This window comes from Ambystoma mexicanum, chromosome 2q, assembly GCF_040938575.1.
Source record: "Ambystoma mexicanum isolate Mex_15411 chromosome 2q, UKY_AmexF1_1, whole genome shotgun sequence".
Taxonomy (NCBI): Eukaryota; Metazoa; Chordata; class Amphibia; order Caudata; family Ambystomatidae; genus Ambystoma; species Ambystoma mexicanum.
Window position 1 is genome coordinate 756,725,665 of NC_090924.1, and position 20,341 is coordinate 756,746,005.

Sequence of the window (20,341 nt, forward strand, 5' to 3'; positions counted from 1 at the left end):
TGGTGACTTTACATGCCCTGGGAGACAGTAGTCTGTCCCAGGGTATGGAGTCTATACTGGGGGGTCACTATGACACCCCTGTGTCACTGCTCTGAGGGTGCTGTGTAACACATCACAAAAACATATGAAGCCCTATGGAGTAAAAGACCCCATAGCCCATTAAACACATCTAGATTCAAAGAAACACACTCAAATCATGTCCAAGAGTGAGGGTAAAAGAGTCTCACTCTTGGCAGGAGAAAAAAAATAAACCCCAAAAATCCAGCAAAGCTGCTGGGGGACTCACTAGGTTAGGAAATTCAGCCTAAACAGAGAATTCTCCCTAACAGCCTTCACCGAAGAAACAGAACTGAGCTTGCAGAAGATGACTGAATGTGAGAGAACGAGAGAGTGGGGCGGAGCTGAGACCGCTGCCCCCACCAGCTTGGTGTGCCAGGGGTGATTGCTGACGGCCTACCTTAGGAACGGGGAGGCCATTCTCAAACACAGAGAACGGAGAGCGCCTACGACAGAACCTGTGACCCAGGCGGGGCTGCGGACAGCTCCGTAGCCATGGACGCGCCATGAGAGACAGGGGGATCCGCGGGTCGGCCCTGCAGCAGATGCGCTGCATGAATCTCTGGTGCTGTGCTGGGAAATGGGCTAGAGTGGCGAGAGCCCCGCCCAGCATTGCTGTGGAGGCGGCAGCGGCAGGCAGATGTGGCAATTGATGTAAGAAGGCCCACCCGCCAGGATTCCTCCCCCTGCAAAGCAGGAAGTGGCAACCTAGGAGTGGTCTGGGGCCCATGGACTTGGGGGGTGTGTGGGGCTCCGTGGGACACTATAACAACACCATATGTGGGGTGTGTGGAGAGGAGCCCGGCCAAAGACTGATCCTGCAGAGGCTGGGACTGCCATTTGGAGACAGCCATACGCGCCAGGGATTAACTCTGCTGGACTCCCGGGGTTGGACACTGGTGCGCACACTGTTGTCACTAAATCCGGGGAAATACCACTGGGACAGTCGATACCGCGCATCCTGGGACGTGGGCTGGCACTGTGTTAGGCAGAATCCTGTGCAGTTCCCTTGGGGAACACTGCAAAACAATTAAGACAACAGGCGTAAGCAGTAAACCCAATTGGTAGCAGTCTGCACCACCCAGATTTACCTGGTAGCTGTGGCTGAGCAGTCAGACTTCGCTCAAGAAGAGTAGGGCAGTATGCAGAGTATACACAATAGGGCCAAAACGCAGTGGAGCAAACAAACACTGACCAGAGCTCTGTATAAAAAGTATATAGTTATTTATTTAAAGCACACTTTAGGCAATACACTAGCACTCTCAATGAAAAGTAAGTTAAAACACAGTCAGGTAAGTATACACATCTCCCTTGTTAACTATCAGACAAGTCGGGGTTCAAGCACAACTATTTGTTAAGACAGAAGGGAGCGCTTAACCTAGATGGCACTCCAATAGTTTAGGTTAAAAAGGGAGAGAAAAGGCAGAGCATAAAATAAAACAGTTCCCAACACTTTTAAGAGTTCAGAGCAAGGGTAGAAAGGCAGGTTATACTGTAGAGCCAAAGTTCATAGGCTGGGCCCACTTTAAATGGAGCAAAGCGAAATGTGTCCAGGATCACATGGTTTAAAGTGCACTGAAAATCTTTGCAGAGTGTTCAAAAGAGGTAGCGGTGATTCAAAAGATATAGTTAGAAGGCCTGGAGCCAACCCAGTTTAGAAGCTAAGGATTTAAGGATCACCTTTAGCAATCTGTAGAAAGGGAGGCCAAGCAGGACACCGTACCTTACAGAGAAAGTAAGCTCCAGCGGGAGCAGTTGTTCCTGGCAGTGGTTGAAGTTCGTGGTTCCGACCAGGGGAAGAGAAGATCTCGTCGAGGAGGAAACGTGGAGTCGTTGCACTGCACAGGGATGAAAGCAGCCGCGGAGTTCCCCGTTAAAAGGTACGGTCTTTTTATTCGCGGTCAAAAGTGGTAAGCTTGGCTATCCGGCCGCCGGGGTTCTTGGCACCGGCGATTCGACCAAGTGATGTCTTTGGGAGCGAAAAAGGGCGAACTGGTTGGTCCTACCAGCTCAAAGGGAGAAGACTGTCCAGCAGAAGATCTTCTCTTGTCGTTGGAAAAGTGGCAAGTTCGTTGCAGCAGGGCTTCACCGGTGGTGTCGTCGGTTGCAGGTGGCTCAGCTTCTTCCCTCTTCGGATTCTTGGGTCCTGTGGTGACTTCTGAAGTTCCAGTCCCAAAGGCCCTGCTTTTATGCAGAAAACCCCCCATTCTTCAGCCTAGCTGTCAATCACGCATGCTAAGTGGTGAGCCGGGCGGCTCACCACTGGGCCAATCAGAGTAGAGTGCGACTTGGGTTGCTAAGGCAACGCAGTCCAGGGTGCCAATTCCCCCCCTCCACCCTTCCTGTGGAACCCAGACAGAATGGCACCATTTGGAGGGCTTCTGTGGAGAAGCCCGCCAAAATAGTGGAACAAAGGGCTCGACCTTGGTCAGAGTTACAGAGATGGACTTAAACGCCATTTTAGAATCGCGTTCTGGCAAAAAGACCTAACCAGTGATTTAATATTAAATAAATAAACCGCCGGTATCTTTAACTTTGCACCAAAAAGTGGTGCGTTTAAAATCAATGGGAAAATCACATAGAGAATATTCCGGTGGAATATTTCATGTGGTAACCCCTGCCACCAGCCAGAAACTCGACGAGGGGGGGGGACAGGACAGTGCCCCCATGAAAACAGACCCAGAGGCAATCAAATTACACCTTACCAGTACTTCCACAATATGATGGTTTGTACTGGTTCTGTTCACAATTTTGGACTAGTAAAGCCAATGGTGACTTTACATGCCCTGGGAGACAGTAGTAAAGCCAATGGTGACTTTACATGCCCTGCGAGACAGTAGTCAGTCCCAGGGTATTCAGTCTATGTTTGGGGGTCTCTGTGACACCCCTGTGGTACTGCACTGAGGGTGCTGTGTACCACACATACAGAAAAACAGATGATACCCTATGGAGTAAAAAGAAACCCCATAGCCCATAAGCACATAACAAGTCAAAGACATACCTCAAATCATGTCTAAGAGTGGGAGTAGAAGAGTCTCACTCTTAGCAGGAGAAAAAAACAAACCCCAAAAATCCCTGCTGGGGTACTCACTAGGTTTGGGAAATTAGCCTTATCAGAGAATCCTCCCTAACGCACTGGAAGCTGAGCCTGGAGCCCCGGAGTGCCCACCCCCATCAAGAAATCATGTAAGGAGCACGGCTGGCCCCTCCTGCCAAGTCTGCACTGACCATCATCTGATTCCTGAAGCTCCCACCCTACATTGGCGGTGACCATGATCAAGGAGGAGTGGGGCCCATAGAAAGCAGAGCAGCATCGTCTCCTTCACCAGACAATCGAGCAAGCACTGCCAGAACACCGTGGGAGAGCCAGGTATCTCGTGGGGGCGCAGCCTCTGACATGCCAGTCTTATGGCAGATTATGGACAGCATGCAGTCTGGCTTTTCTGCAGTAAGTGGCAAACTGGACGACATCACCACCACAATATCCACATTGAATGTCAAGCTGGAATGGGAAAGCGCTAGAGTGACGGGGGCAGAATCCCGTATTGGGATGGAAGTAGAAGACATAGTGGGGATAAAAAGTAAAGTATTCTCAATATCCAGGGATCTCAAGCGGGCTCTGTAACGTTGCAACAATTTGGTCTAGGTGCAACAATAACCGTATGGTCTGCCTGCCAGAGGGGTTCGGCAGGGGCCCCATGGAGACAACGATAGAAGCCTTGCTCAAGGAACTACTCGAAGATCTGCCATTGTCGACCACCTTTGTTGTGGAAACAGTCCACCGGTCATCCGTGATGAAACATAAGCCTGGAGCCCCACCAAGGCCAGTGATAGTGCGCCTGTTAAATTACTGCGACCGAGATCTCATCCTGCGCCTAGCTAGAGAGATAGGACCCCCTCCGATATGAATTAAAAACTGTCACATATATCTGAATTTCTCTATTGCAGTCCAGTCGGAGCGTAGAACGTTAATCGGAGTGAAAAAGCTACTGCGGGACAGGTTAGTGCAGTATGCAATCCTCTTTCTGGCGCGACTATGGTTCCAACATGGGGGCAGGGGGAGACCCTGTTCTTCAAAATACCTGAGGAGGCGGTAGCGTATATTAAGGCAAACATTCCCCTCCTGCCAGGATAATGAAGACGAGGGGGCTGGTGCTTCAAATGCCTGAGGCTGCTGACGATTTCCTGTGGCTGAACAATGGGAACTGGTTCTGGTGACAATTTCTGGTGACAAATGCTAATGCGCAAAAACACCTCATCTAAAACTTAGAACGACGACGCACACACCCTCAGGACTAAAACCCTCATGCCAGCCAGAAGCCAGTATGGGACAAATCGAATCCGCTCTAACCTAGAGGATATCAGCCCCACCAGCCCACTAAAGACAATTAATCTTCCTCTAAAACCACACTCCACCAGGAATTTCAAATCACCCCCAACCACAAAACCGACAGCGGAAAAGATAAAGATATCAAATTCTAACTGTCTGATAGTCATCCCCACAGACAATGTGCAAGCTGGCACCTTAACTAATTTTAAGGGAGCCCTCATTAATGCTAGATCACTCCTGGCACATGCACTGGACATCGCAAACCTTATCACCACTAACAACCTCGACTTCCTTGCAATTACAGAAACCTGGATCCACCGAGCAGAAGGTCCTATCCTCTCCTTAGCCATCCCAAAAGGATGCACTATCTTTAGGAAAGATAGAACAATAGCCAAAGGAGGCGGAGTGGCGCTCATTGCCAAAAACAACCTCCAGGTAAGAGCAACCACCAATCTTACCTTCCCATCGGGAGAACTGATCTCATTCTAAAGCTCCCTATCGGCCACATCTACCCCCACGTTACACCTTATCTACAGACCCCCAGGCCCTATGACAACCTTCGAGAAAAACATAGCTTCTCTCCTCACTACCAACATCAAACCACTCTCAAAAATTATAATTTTGGAAGACTTTAACCTAGGTCTAAAGGACTCATTAGACAGCCAGGCTACCACTATTGCCAACTCTATTGAAGCACAAGGTTTCACGCTCAGAATAACCAATCCCACACACAACAAAGGACGTACATTAGACTGGCTAGCAGACTTTAACTGTTATACCAATATCCTAGCCAACAACCCATGCCCTTGGTCAGACCACATCATTCAATTTGTGATTAGTGCTGCAACAAAACCTAACACTCCATCGCAACTCATCCCAGCGGCTCTCTCAAGAAACCAGAGGAACATCACGCCGGATAATATGCTCGCACTACTACACACATTAACACCACTCTTAACCCCACTACTCTGGTAATGCTCTATAACAAAACATTAGTGGAGGCTATTGACAAAGTCGCTCCCCTAAGTAACCGCAAAGCGAAACCCATCGCCCACTCTAACTCATGGTACACAGCTAGCCTCAAAAATATACGAACCGCCAAAAGAATGGCAGAGCACGCATGAAAAAAAGCCCCATCCCATGAAAATAAAATGCTATTCAATACTTTAACCTCTGAATATAAGGCAGCCACCATCTCAGCGAAGGGCAACGCTTACAACATGAGAATTGAGAACGCCAACTCAGATACCAAAGAGCTCTTCACCATACTATGGGAGCTTGAATCTACAGCCCCCACCCCAGACACTGCAACAAGGATCTCCTCTGGTGCACCTCTATTCAAAATGCTCTTGTTGACAAAGTTGCCTCGCTACATAACAAAATCAAAACTAAATCAACTAAACTCACCTCAGGTACCCTTCCTTCCGACCCCCCCCCCCCACATACATTAATTCCACTCCCAGATTCGAATTCAACCCGGTCACCACTGCCGAAAACTCCAAAATCAGCAAGGGACTGAAGCCTTCAAGATGCCAAGGTGCAGGGGAGTTGCTAGGTCTGGAAAAGACCCGGGGCTAAGCTGATGTCGGAACTGTTGGGACTGGGGGCTAGCTAGTCTTTTGGCTGTAGCTCCTGAGATTCCATCAGGGGCTACAACCAAAAGATCAGGGGCTATAGCGCCCTTAGCCCCCCCCCCCCAGCAACGCCCCTGCCAAGGCGATCTCTGTCCACCGTCCCTCATCAAAGACTGTGTAGAGAAGCTTGCCCTGTTCGTTACAACATTGATTAACAGTTATTTTGCCACAAGCAATGTACCAGACAATTTGAAAGAAGCCTGGGTACGCCCTCTGCTTAAAAAACCCACATTATACCCAGATGTGCCGCCCACCTACCGTCTGATCACAACAGTACCTTTTTCTCTTGAAAATTCTCGAAAGAGTTGCATACGTACAGATTCAAAAATACCTTGAAACCCACAACTTCCTTGGCCTCCTCCAATCAGGTTTTCGCCCAGGTCACAGCACGGAAATGGCTCTTCTTAACCTCAAAGTCCAAATGGATCAAATCCAGGATAATGGGGACATGGCAATCCCCCTCCTGCTAGACCTCTCTGCCGCCTTTGACTTAGTCAACCACAATATTCTCTGCCAACACCTGGCCCTGGCAGCCCACTTCTCGACCAACGCCATCAATTGGATTAAATCCTTCCTGTCCGACTTTATCATGAGTCGTCTCCACCATCGCAGGAGCCCTCCCTGTCCCAGTTGCATGCAGCGTCCCCCAAGGATCCTGCATCTCTTCAACACTTTACAACGTTTTTACCAAGCCACTGTTCGACCTCCTTGACAAACTGGGAGTAACGTATACCAACTACAAGGAGGTCACACAAATGCTACTTCCTATCGTAGGTAACCATGACACTGACACTAAATTACTGAACAAAATCTACCAGGCCATCCAATCCTGGACATGAACTCTGTCTCAATGATCAAAAAACCGAACAACTCATCATAGGTGACCTCCCTAGGTTAAGCTCCCTACCACAATCCTACAAATCATGTACCATTGACAGAAACATCCTGGTTGCTAAGGAGGTAAAAACACTAGGAGTTTATCTGGACTCCTCATTGTCACTAACAAGACATATCAACGCGATTGTGTCAACAGCAGCCTACACTTCTAAACTAATTATCACTAGTAGACCCTTCCTAACCAACGACAATTGTATCACCTTGGCCAGAGTACTGATCCTCTCGAGAATCGACTACTGTAACTCCCTCTTTGTAGGCATCAACATATGAAACATCAGGAAGTTATAAACAATTCGAAATAATGCAATCAGACCCGCCCTTAACATCCCCAAAAAGGAACACATCTCTTCAGCCATGCGCAATCTCCACTGGTTAGCAGTCTGAGATTCTATCAAATTCAAAGCCTTATCGCTAACCCACAAATGCCTTTCCAACAGTGCCCTGATCTACCTGTCCAGCGTAACCTCCAGATCCCAGTCCAATAGGCCTACCCAATCTGCATACTCGCACCTCCTCACCATCCCTAGATTTAAACGACAAAAAGCTGGAGACTGCAGTTTCCTTTTGACGGCGACCAAACAATGGAATTCCATGCCGTTGACACTAAGAGCGGACCCGTCACTCTGGTAATTCCGCAAAAGACTCAAAACTTAGATCTTTACCCAAGAGTCTAAAAAAAACTTTTGTTTAAATGACGCACAACTGTTTAACATGCTACCTACTGCAACGTATGTAAGTTCTGTAACCTATGCTAGCAATGCATTTCAGTGTAATCACTGTAAGCAACCGAATATCTATGCAACCTATGAGTAACGTTTGCAATTTATCACCACTGCAGACAACCACTGTAACCATCCTATTAAGATAAAGCGTGTAGATGCCCCTGGGCTTGATGCGCTATGTAAATGACCAAATAAATAAATATTTAGAGGTGTTGGATTTGGCCGGCACAGTTCCCTTTCCTGAAGACCGCTAAAAGAGTGCTGCGGCGTATGATGAGTATGCTTTATCATCCTTGTAAATGGTGGAGGGTTTTGGCAACGTGAGCGGGCAAGAAGTTTAGCAACAGCTCCTCTATGCAAAGTTGCTTTGATATATGTGTAAGTTCGGTTAGGGGTCTGCTAAATTCACAGGCGGATCTGCAGTGTTAGGTATGGAAGGGTTGACATCACCCTGCTTGGGAGGTCAGGCACATAATGGTATATGTCAATAGGCACAAAGCTAATATCCTGTTTCATCAAGAAACGCACACTACAGCGACAACTAACAAAAAAAGTGGTGGCATCCTGGGTAATAACAGGTTCTTTACATTTCACTCATCCCAATCATGAGGGGTTTTGATTCTAATCCACAAGACCCTCAAGTTTACAATAAAGGGGACGCCGACTGACCCGGAGTCACTGTATGTGGTGGTAAACAGTGTGCTTGGGGGAGGGTGGGGGTTTAAGTGTTGCTTGTTAATACGTATATGGTCCAAACACACCTTCCCATGACTTTTATGAGAACATTGCAAATATCATTGATTCATATCCATCAACTCCGGTTATCGGGGGGAAAGGTTGAGACATGAACTGCATACTAGACAGATCGAACTGGGACAGCCCCTAGACCACCATACAGAGCCACTTTCAGTTTGCAGTGTCAGATAGGCTTGAACTGCAGGATATCTGGTGAGTCCTACACCCGCAACACTGGCAGTACACATTCTACTCATCAGTACACAGCATGCCTTCCAGTTTTGACCTAGTGTTGATCTCACGACAGTTAGTGGGTACAGTACAATAGGTGGATATTCTTCGCTGTACGTTCTCAGACCACTCTCCTGTTACCATGCAGCTCAGAATGGGCAGGGGGCTCCCAGTCGGACAGTGTGGAGTTTCAAATATGAGGCACTGTAGGACACGCTGTTCAGATCAGATATAGAAGACGATATCTGGTCCTGCTTCACCCATAATCCTCCGTAGACCATGTCACATGGTATGGCAGGCATTTAAAGCATATACTAGAAGAATGGCTATCTCGAAAGAGGTTGGGGTTCTCAAGACCACCAGCGCAATCTGGAGGGGGGCAAACTCCTCCAGGTCTAAGAAAATGCTTATGTCCCCATGCCGGACCTGAGCAGTTCCGGGTCCATGCGCAAAGAGAAACCAAATACTTTGTGAAATCAGCAGCTGCAAGGCGCTATGGGGAGGAGGAACGCCCGGGGGAGGGCCCTTGCCTTGCTGATACAGGCTGAATGTGGCACACCCCAGGTTGATGGGATACTCGACGAGCAGGGAGAGTGTAAATATTCGGATCGGGAGATCCTTGAGGTGTTTGGGCATTTCTACGATTCCCTTTGTCGGGCCAACCAGCTACAGGGGGAGCAGACTGTTCACTCCCTGCTGGAGGGCATAATAAGATTAACACGCCATTCACCATTGAAGAGGTGGTGGGAGTAATCGGATATCTTCCCAGAGGTAAGGCCCTGGGCCCAGATGGGCTGACCGGCAAATTCTATACACCATACAGGGCAATATTGGCCCCCATGATCTGCGAGTGTGGGAAGAGTCATTGGCTACTGCGGTCCTCCGTGAGGCCACCATCACAATCCTGCTTAAGCCAGATAAACCTACCAATGACTGTGGGTCATACAGACCACTATCATTAACGTTTAAAAATTTTGCAACATATTTGCTTAGATTATATCAAACAGACTGCTCCTCCTTATGCCACACATGGTGCATAATGACCAAGCGGGATTCATCCTTGGAAGATCTACTGCACTAAAATTCTGTCGGTTATTCAATATTATGTCCCGCTTGACTCCGGAGGCCCCTGCATTTGCATTGGACACGTAGAATTCCTTGGATATGGTCTTTTGGGAATACAAATTTGTAATCCTAGACAAATGTGGATTTGGGGACAATATGATTCAATGTATTAAATATTTACGTCCCACTGACAGGGTCTTAGTTAATTCACAATTGTCTGAACCTCTGCTCCTGGAAAGAGAAACGCATCGAAGCTGCCCCTTCTCCCTATTATTGTTTGCACTAGCCATTGAGCCCATGGCGGATATGACTATGGAGCATCACAGGAAGAGGGGGATTAGACTATTGTTTTGCTCATAAACCTAGACCCAATCATGCAGGACATTATGGAATTTGGTGTATCCTCCAGATTCACAATTAACTTCACAACGTCTGAAATATTTCCCGTGACAGCTCGACCTGGCCATGTGGATCACACCCTTTGAAGTGGATGTCTGACAGTTTCAGATACTTAGGGGGTTCGGATAGCCAAGGACAAGGTGTCACTCGTCTCTCTGAATTACAAGGCTCACAAGACCTATGTCTCTGACAAACTACTGAGATGGCGGAACGTTCCACTCTCACTGGCCGGAATGCTGGTGTTAGTGAAATGATTCTCTTGCCTAAACTATTATATCTGTTTACCAATGTACCCATATGGCTGGGCAAGAACTTCTTTTCCAAACTTCACAGAGCATGGTCGCAGTTCCTATGGCATGCAGGGGCAGTTCGTAAAAAGTGGGTGGACATGGCACTACCATATGATGGGGGGTGTTTGCTGCACCCAATTTTGAGACATACTGGTTGGCAGCTCAGGTACAATTTGCATCATTCTTGTATGATGTTGAGGGGTCGCCTCCACGTCTGACTGGAGTTCCTTGCTACTGACAATGCTGAGGTCAGTACCCTGCCCTTGATGCTACGTACACTGATGACTGCCCATTTTACCTAGTGCACGCCACCATCTCACCATGGCATACTATATTCCAGCAAACAGGTGGGGGATCTGCACTTACTATAAATGGTTGCCTCTTTGGAAGTTCCCTGGACTCAACCCCACTTGGGATGTCTTGCTTTGGGGGGTATGGGAGAAACTGGGGTACCAGGCGCTAGGGGACTTATTGCCAGGGGGGAGGTTTCTCACTATGCCGACCTGGTAACAGGGATACATAGGCACAGCCCGTAAATTCTACAGTATTATAGGCTACAGGCTGCAGTGTCCAGATGGTGGCATACTGTACTGAACTGTCACAATTACACCCACACGCTCCCCACCATCCCCCACTCCCCGATATGTCCTGCCCAGATCCTCCACACACCACCGTACCTGCTCCTCCTCCCAACAGCAGCGGGATGCTACGGCAACGCCTCGCTGCCACAGAGGGGCCGCGGGAGGAAGGCGACATCCAAGGACCTGGCGGCTTTGGTCGTGTTGGCGCTGGGGGATGCCAGGTTCGTCTGCTCGCGGCCAGCGCAGGCCACCACTCACGCCGGCTGTTGCTTCCTGGTCATGTGATTACGCTCAGCGTCGCTTACTTGACCCCATGGGGACGCGATCACGTGACCAATAAGGAAGTGCTTAGTATAAAAGGATACCGGCAACGCTATTCCACGCTTCTCAGCTGTTCTTCCCGACGGTGAGTGGTGTTTCGAACTATTTGGATTACATTGCCGGATTTTGGACCTTGCTCACAGACTCTGGACTTGATTCTGCTTACTCCTTTGGATTCGGCGATTTTGGAACTTTTGTTTTCATGGTTTTTTGACTCCTGGCTCCGGATCACGGACTTCTTTTGGACTACCACCTGGCAAAAGGAACTTTGGACACTGCATTGTGTCCACTGGGAGGCTGTTACTCCTTCCCGACCATCAAGGTGCAGGAAACTTCTCAGAAACACCACAGGTACTTGGTGCAACGAATCTCTGTGGCTCTTCATTTTCATCTTTCTGCTGTTGGGGTCCCTGTTTACCAATATCCACCCAAGGGAGGGACACGCCGAGATTCGCTTTTCCATACTGCATCTCCACAGGCCATACATTGGTAGGTGTCATTTCATTTCTTGTTTAAAGAGCTGTTCCCTCACATTGCTGTTTAGAATTCATGTTTGATCACCTGTTCCCTTGCAGCTGCCTGGTTACCAGAGTTCCTGCTCTCTGCACCTGTGGCCTCAATAACTGGTCAGGGAGTAGCATTCGATTCCTCCCTGACTGGTGCTTGGGGACAGAGGTATACTCAGTCATCGCAGAGTCTCAACTTGCCATGAACCCCCAGATAACAAGTTCCTGATGTATATCTCAAATTCCTTCGGGTGTCGTAGGATACTGGCTACGCTGTATGGGATGATTGTATCTAAATTGAGTAGGCAGATGACCTCAGCCAAGCAAAAATGTCAAAGAACCTGGAGGTTGAAATCTCTGATGAACAGTGTTGTGTTCTCTAACTAAAACTGTATCACTAACCTCGAGATGCAAACTAATTCAATACAAAATATAGAATAGACTGCACTATACCGCCAGGAGACTTAAAATGATCTACCCGAATATGGATGGTAGGTGCCCCTGTTGTAAGGGTGAGAGGGCTGATCTATTACACATGCTGTGGAACTGTCATAAGTTAAATGAGTTTTGGAAATATGTGATAGATACTCTATCAGAAATTGTCCATCGCACCTTGCCAAATTCTCCCATGAGTGCTCTGTTTGGGCTCTCTGGGGATGTTCCTGAGCAGAGGGGTAGAGCCTTTGTAAACATTGGATGCCTTATTGCTAAACGGTGTAAGTGGAAAAATGTGAGCCCGCCGTTTGGTAAGGACTGGATGTCTGATCTAACCCGGGCTGAGGATTGTGAGGACCTCTACATAAGCACCCGATCCGGCACTTGAAGTCAAAAGACATCTGTTGCGACATTGGGTCTACCTAGCACAACTACAAACAAACTTGCCGGTTCTGTGGTACTGTCTGCATGTCAGGGCCCCGGGCTGAGTTATGCATTACAGCCAAGCCTGCTGCTCAATGGTATTGGTGTATTTTCAAATTATTGTAAGCTATGCAGGGATTTGTGTCCCAATGAATGTAAAATCTACAGTTGGATAATTGTTCAATTGCATCTGCCAAGCAAATATTTTGTTTTTTTTTTAAAAAATGAATTTTTGATATAAAGGCTGACAATCCCACTATTGCGAAAATGAAATTGGGAATCCTGATGTACGCAGAGAACAGCGTTCTAATCTCAAAGACCAAGATGGGCATTTTAAAACAGATATCTGTGCTAACGGACTTCTGTAATGAAAGAAGACTTTTAATAAACTGCTCTAAAATAGTGGTGGTGGTATGCAATGCCTCGTGCAAAATTAAAACCAGTATCTGCATTGAAGGCGTACTGGTCTGGCAGGTGAGCTTTTATGATTACCTGAGGGTTAGGTTCCTGGACAACATGAATTGGTTCTCTCAACTAGGCAAGAGTGACATCACCCTCGAAAGACGCGCTGGAGCAATAGACAAAATAAACGTACATACTGGCCACTATCTCCCGCTAATGGTCCTAGAGGTGTACACGCCCAAGGCATGGTCTGCCGCATATATCCTTCTCCTTCTCCATTGCCCGCCATCACACCCCCCTCCTCCTCCTCTCCTACCCACTTTCCCCTCCTCCCCCCTTATTCTCTCCCAACCCCCTCCTTCCATCCTCCTCCTACCTTCCCTCCCTCTTCCTCCTAGCAACCCCCCCCTCTCCCCTTGCTCCTCTGAATAGTTGCTCTACATTCTGTTTTTGGTAACTGATTAATGTTTGTAATTTGCTTCTGTTGTTACAATTTTTGTTATGTTAAATGAACCCTGTTGTTGTAACTGTACAGCGCTTTGGTATAAAGCGCTAAATAAGATTAATAAATACAATACAATACAATATATGGCAGCAGGATTTGGGGATATGATGCTGTCCCTACTATGACTATAACAGAAAATAAATGTACAAAGAGAACTCTTCAGCTCCCCACAAGCACACCAATGGTCTTGTTACTGATGGAAACTGGCGGTATACCACTCACATTTCTGGCTCTGAGCAGACCTCTTCACTTCTGGCTACATATGAAAAAAACTCTATTTTCCATGATATTTTCAAAGATGTTATTGAGGCTCTCAATGGTAAAACATGGAAGTGGTGTAGGCATCTGCACATCCTACTATCTAGGATAGGGATGCTGCACGTACTTGATGAAGGTATAGCAGTCATGATGAGACTGTGAGGATAATTAAGTCACAACTAGATATCCTGTTTCTAGAGTTAATTATCTTCGACTCTTCCACCTTAACTAGTTTCCCAGGCTATTTAATGCTTAAGTGTAGTTTAGATCCTGAGCCCTATCTTAATTACATGTTTCCCAGTACCAACAGAGCCTTATACCTAAAATTTAGATTGAACGTTCTGCCAGTCGCACAACTAACCTGTAAATAACCCTGGAGCCCTCAACGTTTTGCCTGTTTTGTTCTACTGAAGAAGAATCCAACATGCATTTTTTGCTAACGTGCTGCATATGCAAATTTGCAGTTGAGATGGCTCCACCCCATCTTCCTCACATATCGGGCATTTCTGCAGCTGGCACGTAGGTTCTTTGTAAAATGACCAACCATGAATGCCATATTCAGTTTTGGCTTATTAAATAAGGCCTGGTGGATTCGATCAAATGGAATGACTCGGCTTGAAGTCATTTAATCATGTTTCATTTATTTTTTGTCTAATTTTTTTTGATGAATACTGTTGACATGGCTGCATGTTGCTACAGTTTGTAACCTATTGTATCCGTTTCCACAACGGTTCTTTTGGTGAACTTGTATGGGCTGTTGCCCGAAATAAAGTTGATTGATTGATAGTAATGGAAATAAAAATTAGTGTCGAGTGCTCTTTCCTATGTAATCTGTGTAGTACCAGCAGAATGTCACAAATCCACACAACAACTTCAGCTGCAGACAAACAAATATACCACTTTTAACTAACCTACTCAAAAAGGTACGGTGCCGAGGCAATATCTAAGGGTCATTCCAAACACATTGCCGCATTTTGGTGTGTGTTGTTCTTTTTGTGTCAGACTTTGACCAATTCTACATGTATGCATCATATGAACAATTGGAAGCTATCTTGCATCAGCATGAGTATGAGCCTGAGGGCGTTTAAGACAAAGATCATACCTTACTGGATACCAGAGAAAATATTCAGGTTGCGCTTGGATGATTCAGACGTTTGTTGGGCAATTAAGCACACTGTTGGAATGCTTTTACACATCATATGGTGCTGTGAGAGGTTGGTTTACTGCTGGGAAAAAAGTGAGTACAGCTATCAATTCATTTCTGGGCACTTGACTCCCCCCAACATTGCGAGGTTCTCGTTAGGGGAGCTGGGGGGGAATTTGGACTGCATACCATTATGGGTGAGGTTGTGGTTTAGGAGGGTGACCATTCTGGCCGGAACTGACATTTTGGGGGCTTGGAGGTCACACCCATACCCTCCTTCGAGGGCTGGAAGTGTGATGTGCGAAACACCTATCTTATGGAGAGGGATATCTTTAGATGCAAGAGTGAAATGTAGAAGTTCAGAGGGATCTGTCCCCCCTTTGAGTATAACATTGTATGATGGCAGTCTGGTGTCCTTGCTCAATTGACTACTAATTTTATCCCATGTGTTTTTTTAACATTATGAAACGTTTGCTCTGATGACCGGACTGTGCTAGTACTCTCAAGACTTTAATAAAAAATTAGTATTAGTATGACCAAGCATTTATGGGGATGACAGTGTAACCATGTATTGCAGGTTATAGATACCCCTTAACATAAGTTGCAAGGAGTTCGGTGACCTTATAAAGCAATGCAGCCTCTTGCCTTTTTCCTCCCCTTGTTACTAAATTCCTCAGGGACTTGCAATATCTTTATATTCAATATCACTTAACTCAATGATGGGATGTGGGAAAGATTGTAAGGACGCTGTCTTCACAGATTCGTTTTACAAACTCTTTATTTTTGTTTATTAGATCGGAAAGTGTACAACTTACTCTTTTCTCAAGTTCAAAGGCATGTTATGCTTTCTGTGCATGGGTTACCTGAAAGCCCAGGCGATGATCGACTGAACAACAAGTACATCATCTGTGTGTGGAATATCTGGGAGCCTTCAACTCCACTGAAGCTTCTGCTCTGCGACTCAGAGGTATTGCAAAATAAGAATTGGAATACCAATTAAGCATTATATTTAACAGCACAAGTACCAATAGTGATGTTATTTCTCTCCCTAAACCATATTTTGAAAAGGAAAAAGAATACAAAAGGAAAGAATCAGGACATTGTATGTACAGTGAAAGAACGCTGTCACTTTTTATGTACAGAAAAAGAACGTTGTCACTTTAAGTATGCCAGGATGCTACTGTGGCTCATAAGCTGTGTGGGGACATTTGGTTCATTTTACTGCTTTATGACTAAAGATCTCTGAACGCACGTGTTTACCTTTTTAGTTTATTTTTTTATGTATAAAGTATCACACTTTGAAGCACTCTTTTAATCGTCCTTTTGTAGGTGCTTAATGATTCTAAACACAATTGTTTATAGAGCTGACATTTTCTTTCGGTGCTCCCTCATTTATGATACCAACAATTTCACAAGTTTTCACCCTGTATTGCCAGCAATTCATAGAAGAGCTAACATTTTTATTTATTTATTTTATTTTTACATTTTTACAATGCCATCTGCATTGTCTGTCTACCTGATAGCCATTAAAATGGGTAATGTACAATTTGTCAAGAAATGGTACAGGGGTGGGCAGGGCAGGATTCCGGTTGAGAGATACGCCAGGGTTTACTTTGAGCAACTTTCCAGGACTTCATCACAGTTTTCAGCTCTGGGCCACCTCTGAGCAAAAGGGATTGCTGCTTTCACACCCATGCGGGTCACTCAGAAAGAGGACACCATCATTGCTGTTATAAATGTCTCTGGAAAACATTGAGATCCTCATTTACATCTTGCCCGATGTTGAGAGGGTGTTAATATCAAGAATTGATTGACTTGGAGATTTTCAGTTTCGAGATGTTTCTTGCCAGAAAGCTTCATATGAATACTTACTATGTTAAAGGGGGTTACCATCAAAGACGTTGCTCTCAAATTAAATAAGATGAAAAAGAACCCCATATGCTCTGTCTTTCTCAAGTTACATGTGTATCTGATCTAAACAATGCTAGTGATCCAAGCAGAGACGGATTTGCATAGTAGCCAAGTGAGATAATAACAGGGTCTAGATGCTAAGCTGTCATACCCGACCTGTCTGGCCTTTTGCCCATTTTCGCCTCCCCTGGGGTTGATAATTCATGTTCTCCAGCATGGGGTCTGGCATGGATTCACATGCTCATGAATATTCCCCGTCGTCAGGCTGGGAATCCTCGGTAAAGAAAAAAAACAGTATCAGTTTCGTTTCTGATCTGTCTTTCGTAGCAATAACCAATCACTGGTCTCTGCGTCATACTGACCACAGCCAATGACTGCCCTCTACCTAAGCACCGCCTCTGGCAGCCATCTTCAGATTTTTACCGCACGTTCATGTGTTGGGATCCTCGTGCTATTGCTCTCGAGCGTTAGTGCTATTTTTCATGTTTTTTTCTCAAAACTTTGTTTTTTCCGGTCAAAAGAGCCTCAAGCTCCACCGACTCTCCATCCGATCAACGGGGACCCGTGTCGGATTCGTCTGCGCCCCTCAAGGGTGAAGATTTCGTCGAGCTACGTTTTGGAGGACTCCAGAAGCTTCTCAGGCCCGGACATGGCCCAGGAGAAGGGAAGCTCGACGCCCGGAAAGCTGTTCAGGGTCTGCCCTGGATGCCAGCTGCAGAACGTCTTTAAGGAGGACGAACTCTCCTTTTGTCTCTACTGCTTACATGAGGACAAGACGCACGTGGAGAAGGACTGTGCATTTTGCGGCAATATGTCGGAGCGGACCATGAAGGACCGCCACCAACGCCTCGCCAACTGGCTGGAAGGGAAGAGCCCGTCAGGCGAGAAGAAGAGGAAGAAATCTGAGCGGTCTTCTAAGACCTTTGAGGACGCCCCGGCGACGGGGGTCCAACACAAGGCCAAGCACCGCGAGTCCGCTGGCACCGGGAGCGCCGAACGGTCGGGCTCTACGGGCGCCAGGCAGGGCGCACCCTCCCCGGCACCTTCAGCCACGAGCCAACGCTCTGGGTCGGGTAAGAGGAAGGGCGAGCACCCGGCGAAGCTCCTGGAGAGGCCCCAGTCGAGCTCGAAGGCCCCATCGGAGGGGGAGCGAGCAGTGTCCCCCCCCTCAAGGATAAGGCGGTGAGCGCACCTAAGGTGGTGAAGGCCTTAATCCATCCGGCCAAGCCCTCTATCGATACTGTCGCAACGGCCCTGGCTCAGCCTGTGGAGGCTACACCAGTGGTGGCGACCTCGGGGCTCAGAGTCTCCCTGCCACCTCGGAGGGAGTCCTCTTTTGTGCCCATCGATAGGACCCCCGTGAAATCCCCGGCAGGGAAGAAAAAGGGGGGGCAGGGCGTCGTCGTAGATTCGGCTTCAGAGGAAGAGCTGATCGAGGTCTTAAGCCACGGCCTTGGCGTGGATGAAGACCAGCCCGTCGGGATGGATCCCGACGCAGGTGACAACGACATCGTCGAGGGTGCCGACGGGGCCCCTGATCGCCCGTTGGATTCCCCGCTGCCAGCACCGCAAGACAACTCGGCGGCCATTTTGTTGGCTATACAGTCCTTATGCTCAGAGATAAGGACGAGACTACCGTTGCCGACGGAGGAACCTCTCCCGTCGGGGGATCCTGAACCGGGACCTTCTGGTGTTCCTCCGCCCAAGAAAAGAAGGATTCACCCTCCACCTCCTTTTCAGCCGTCGCGACCCGTCCAGCCCTCCTCCCCGTCCACCCGAGGGGATGATACGGGGACTGACACGGCAGCGACGGGTACAGACGACGAGGTATACGACGAGGATCTCCCGTCGTCACCTCCCACCAGGGCTTCTCCGCCTGACGAGATTGGATCGTTCCACTCCATGATCGCCAGGGCATCCGAGCTTTTCCAACTCTGCCCTGAGGAGAAGAAAAAGGAAGGATTCCTTTATCAACGGTGCGAGGCCAAGAGGAAGACGGTCCTCGCGGTGCCTCTACTGGACGACATTTGGGATGAGGGCCTCGCCCTCCTCAAGAACCCTTCCACGACGCCAGCTAGAAGAGACCGGTACGAGAAGAAGTACCGGGTCCCGGACGCGGCCCCCCTGTGCCGGCGAGGGAAAAAAATTGGACGCTATGGGACGCAGGGTCATCTCGCCTGCAGCGACGACGATTAAAGCGGCCAACGCCTTGGCTATCGTGGCCCGCTACGACAGGGAGCTATGGTAGAAACTGGCTCCCCTGCTGGACTTCCTACCGGACGACAAGAGGGCGGATGCCCTGGAGATCCTACAGGAAGGTGAGGTGGCGTCGGACCACGCCATCACTATTGCGACGGACATCGCCGACACTGGGTTTCGCCAGTTGGGCAACGGCGTGTGCCTTAGGCGGCGTGGATGGCTCAAGGCTACGGACTTCCGTCAAGACGTACAGACCAGAGTCCTGGACATGCCGTTCGATGGGAACAACCTGTTTGGGAAAACAGTGGACGATTCCCTTCAGGCCATTAAAGCGGACACTGAGACGGCCCGGGCCCTGGGGGTTCTACAGCAACGACGGACGCCCTTTCGGAGCAGCGGAGGCAAGGGCGCCTCCAAAGGTTCCGGCGGCGGTTTCTCTACCTACCGTCAAGCGGCCCGCTCGTCGTCTCAGGAGGCCTACAGAGGACGAGGCAAGTCTGACGGACCCCGCCGTCGTCGCCAAGGAGGTCAAGGCGGCAAAGCCTCATCGAAACAGGATTGAACCGGCCGTGGGGTCGGGCCCCCACCGAAGCACCCCGGTGGGAGGCCGGCTGGCGAGCTTCGTCAGCGTGTGGGAGTCCATCTCCACCGACCGTTGGGTGCTGGACGCCTTAGCCCGGGGCCACACGCTCGAGTTTCAAAGAAGGTGCCCGCGCGTCCCCCCCGTGGCCAGGAAAGAGCTTCACGTCCCTCAGCTTCTCCTGGAGGTAAAGGCGTTGCTCAGGAAGGGCGCCATCGAACTCGTCCCAAAGAGGTTTCGGGGCTCCGGAGTTTACTCGAGATACTTCCTTGTGAAGAAGAAGACGGGAGGATGGCGCCCCATCCTAGACCTGCGATGTCTGAACAAGTTCATCAAGGCGCAGAAGTTCCGGATGGTCACCCTCCAGCACATCCTGGGTCAGCTGGAGGAAGGAGACTTCCTGTCGTCGTTGGATTTGGAGGATGCCTACTTCCATATTCCCATCCTAAAGGGGCACCGAAAATTCCTCAGGTTTGTGGTCCAAGGGCGTCACTACCAGTTCAAAGCCCTCCCCTTCGGACTACGGTCGGCACCCAGGGTATTTACCAAGTGCCTTGCACCGGTGGCGGCGCAGCTGCGCCACGAGGGGATCCACTTCTACCCCTACCTGGACGACTGGCTCATCCGAGCCAAGACGAGGGAGCTCGCCGTGGAGCACACGGCAAGGACCGTCCAACTTCTCACGGACCTGGAATTCTCCGTGAACTACACCAAGT

General features: G+C 48.4%; 1 protein-coding gene across 3 annotated transcripts in view; it reads left to right on the forward strand.

Moving 5' to 3' along the window:
- DYNC2I1 (dynein 2 intermediate chain 1) overlaps positions 1–20,341 on the forward strand; it is a 2,286,904-nt gene that overhangs the window by 1,329,511 nt on the left and 937,052 nt on the right. For all 3 annotated transcript variants that reach the window (XM_069647988.1, XM_069647989.1, XM_069647990.1), the window contains one exon: positions 15,730–15,902. In XM_069647988.1, the coding sequence (XP_069504089.1) occupies positions 15,730–15,902 (173 nt within the window). The remainder of the gene's footprint in view (positions 1–15,729; positions 15,903–20,341) is intronic.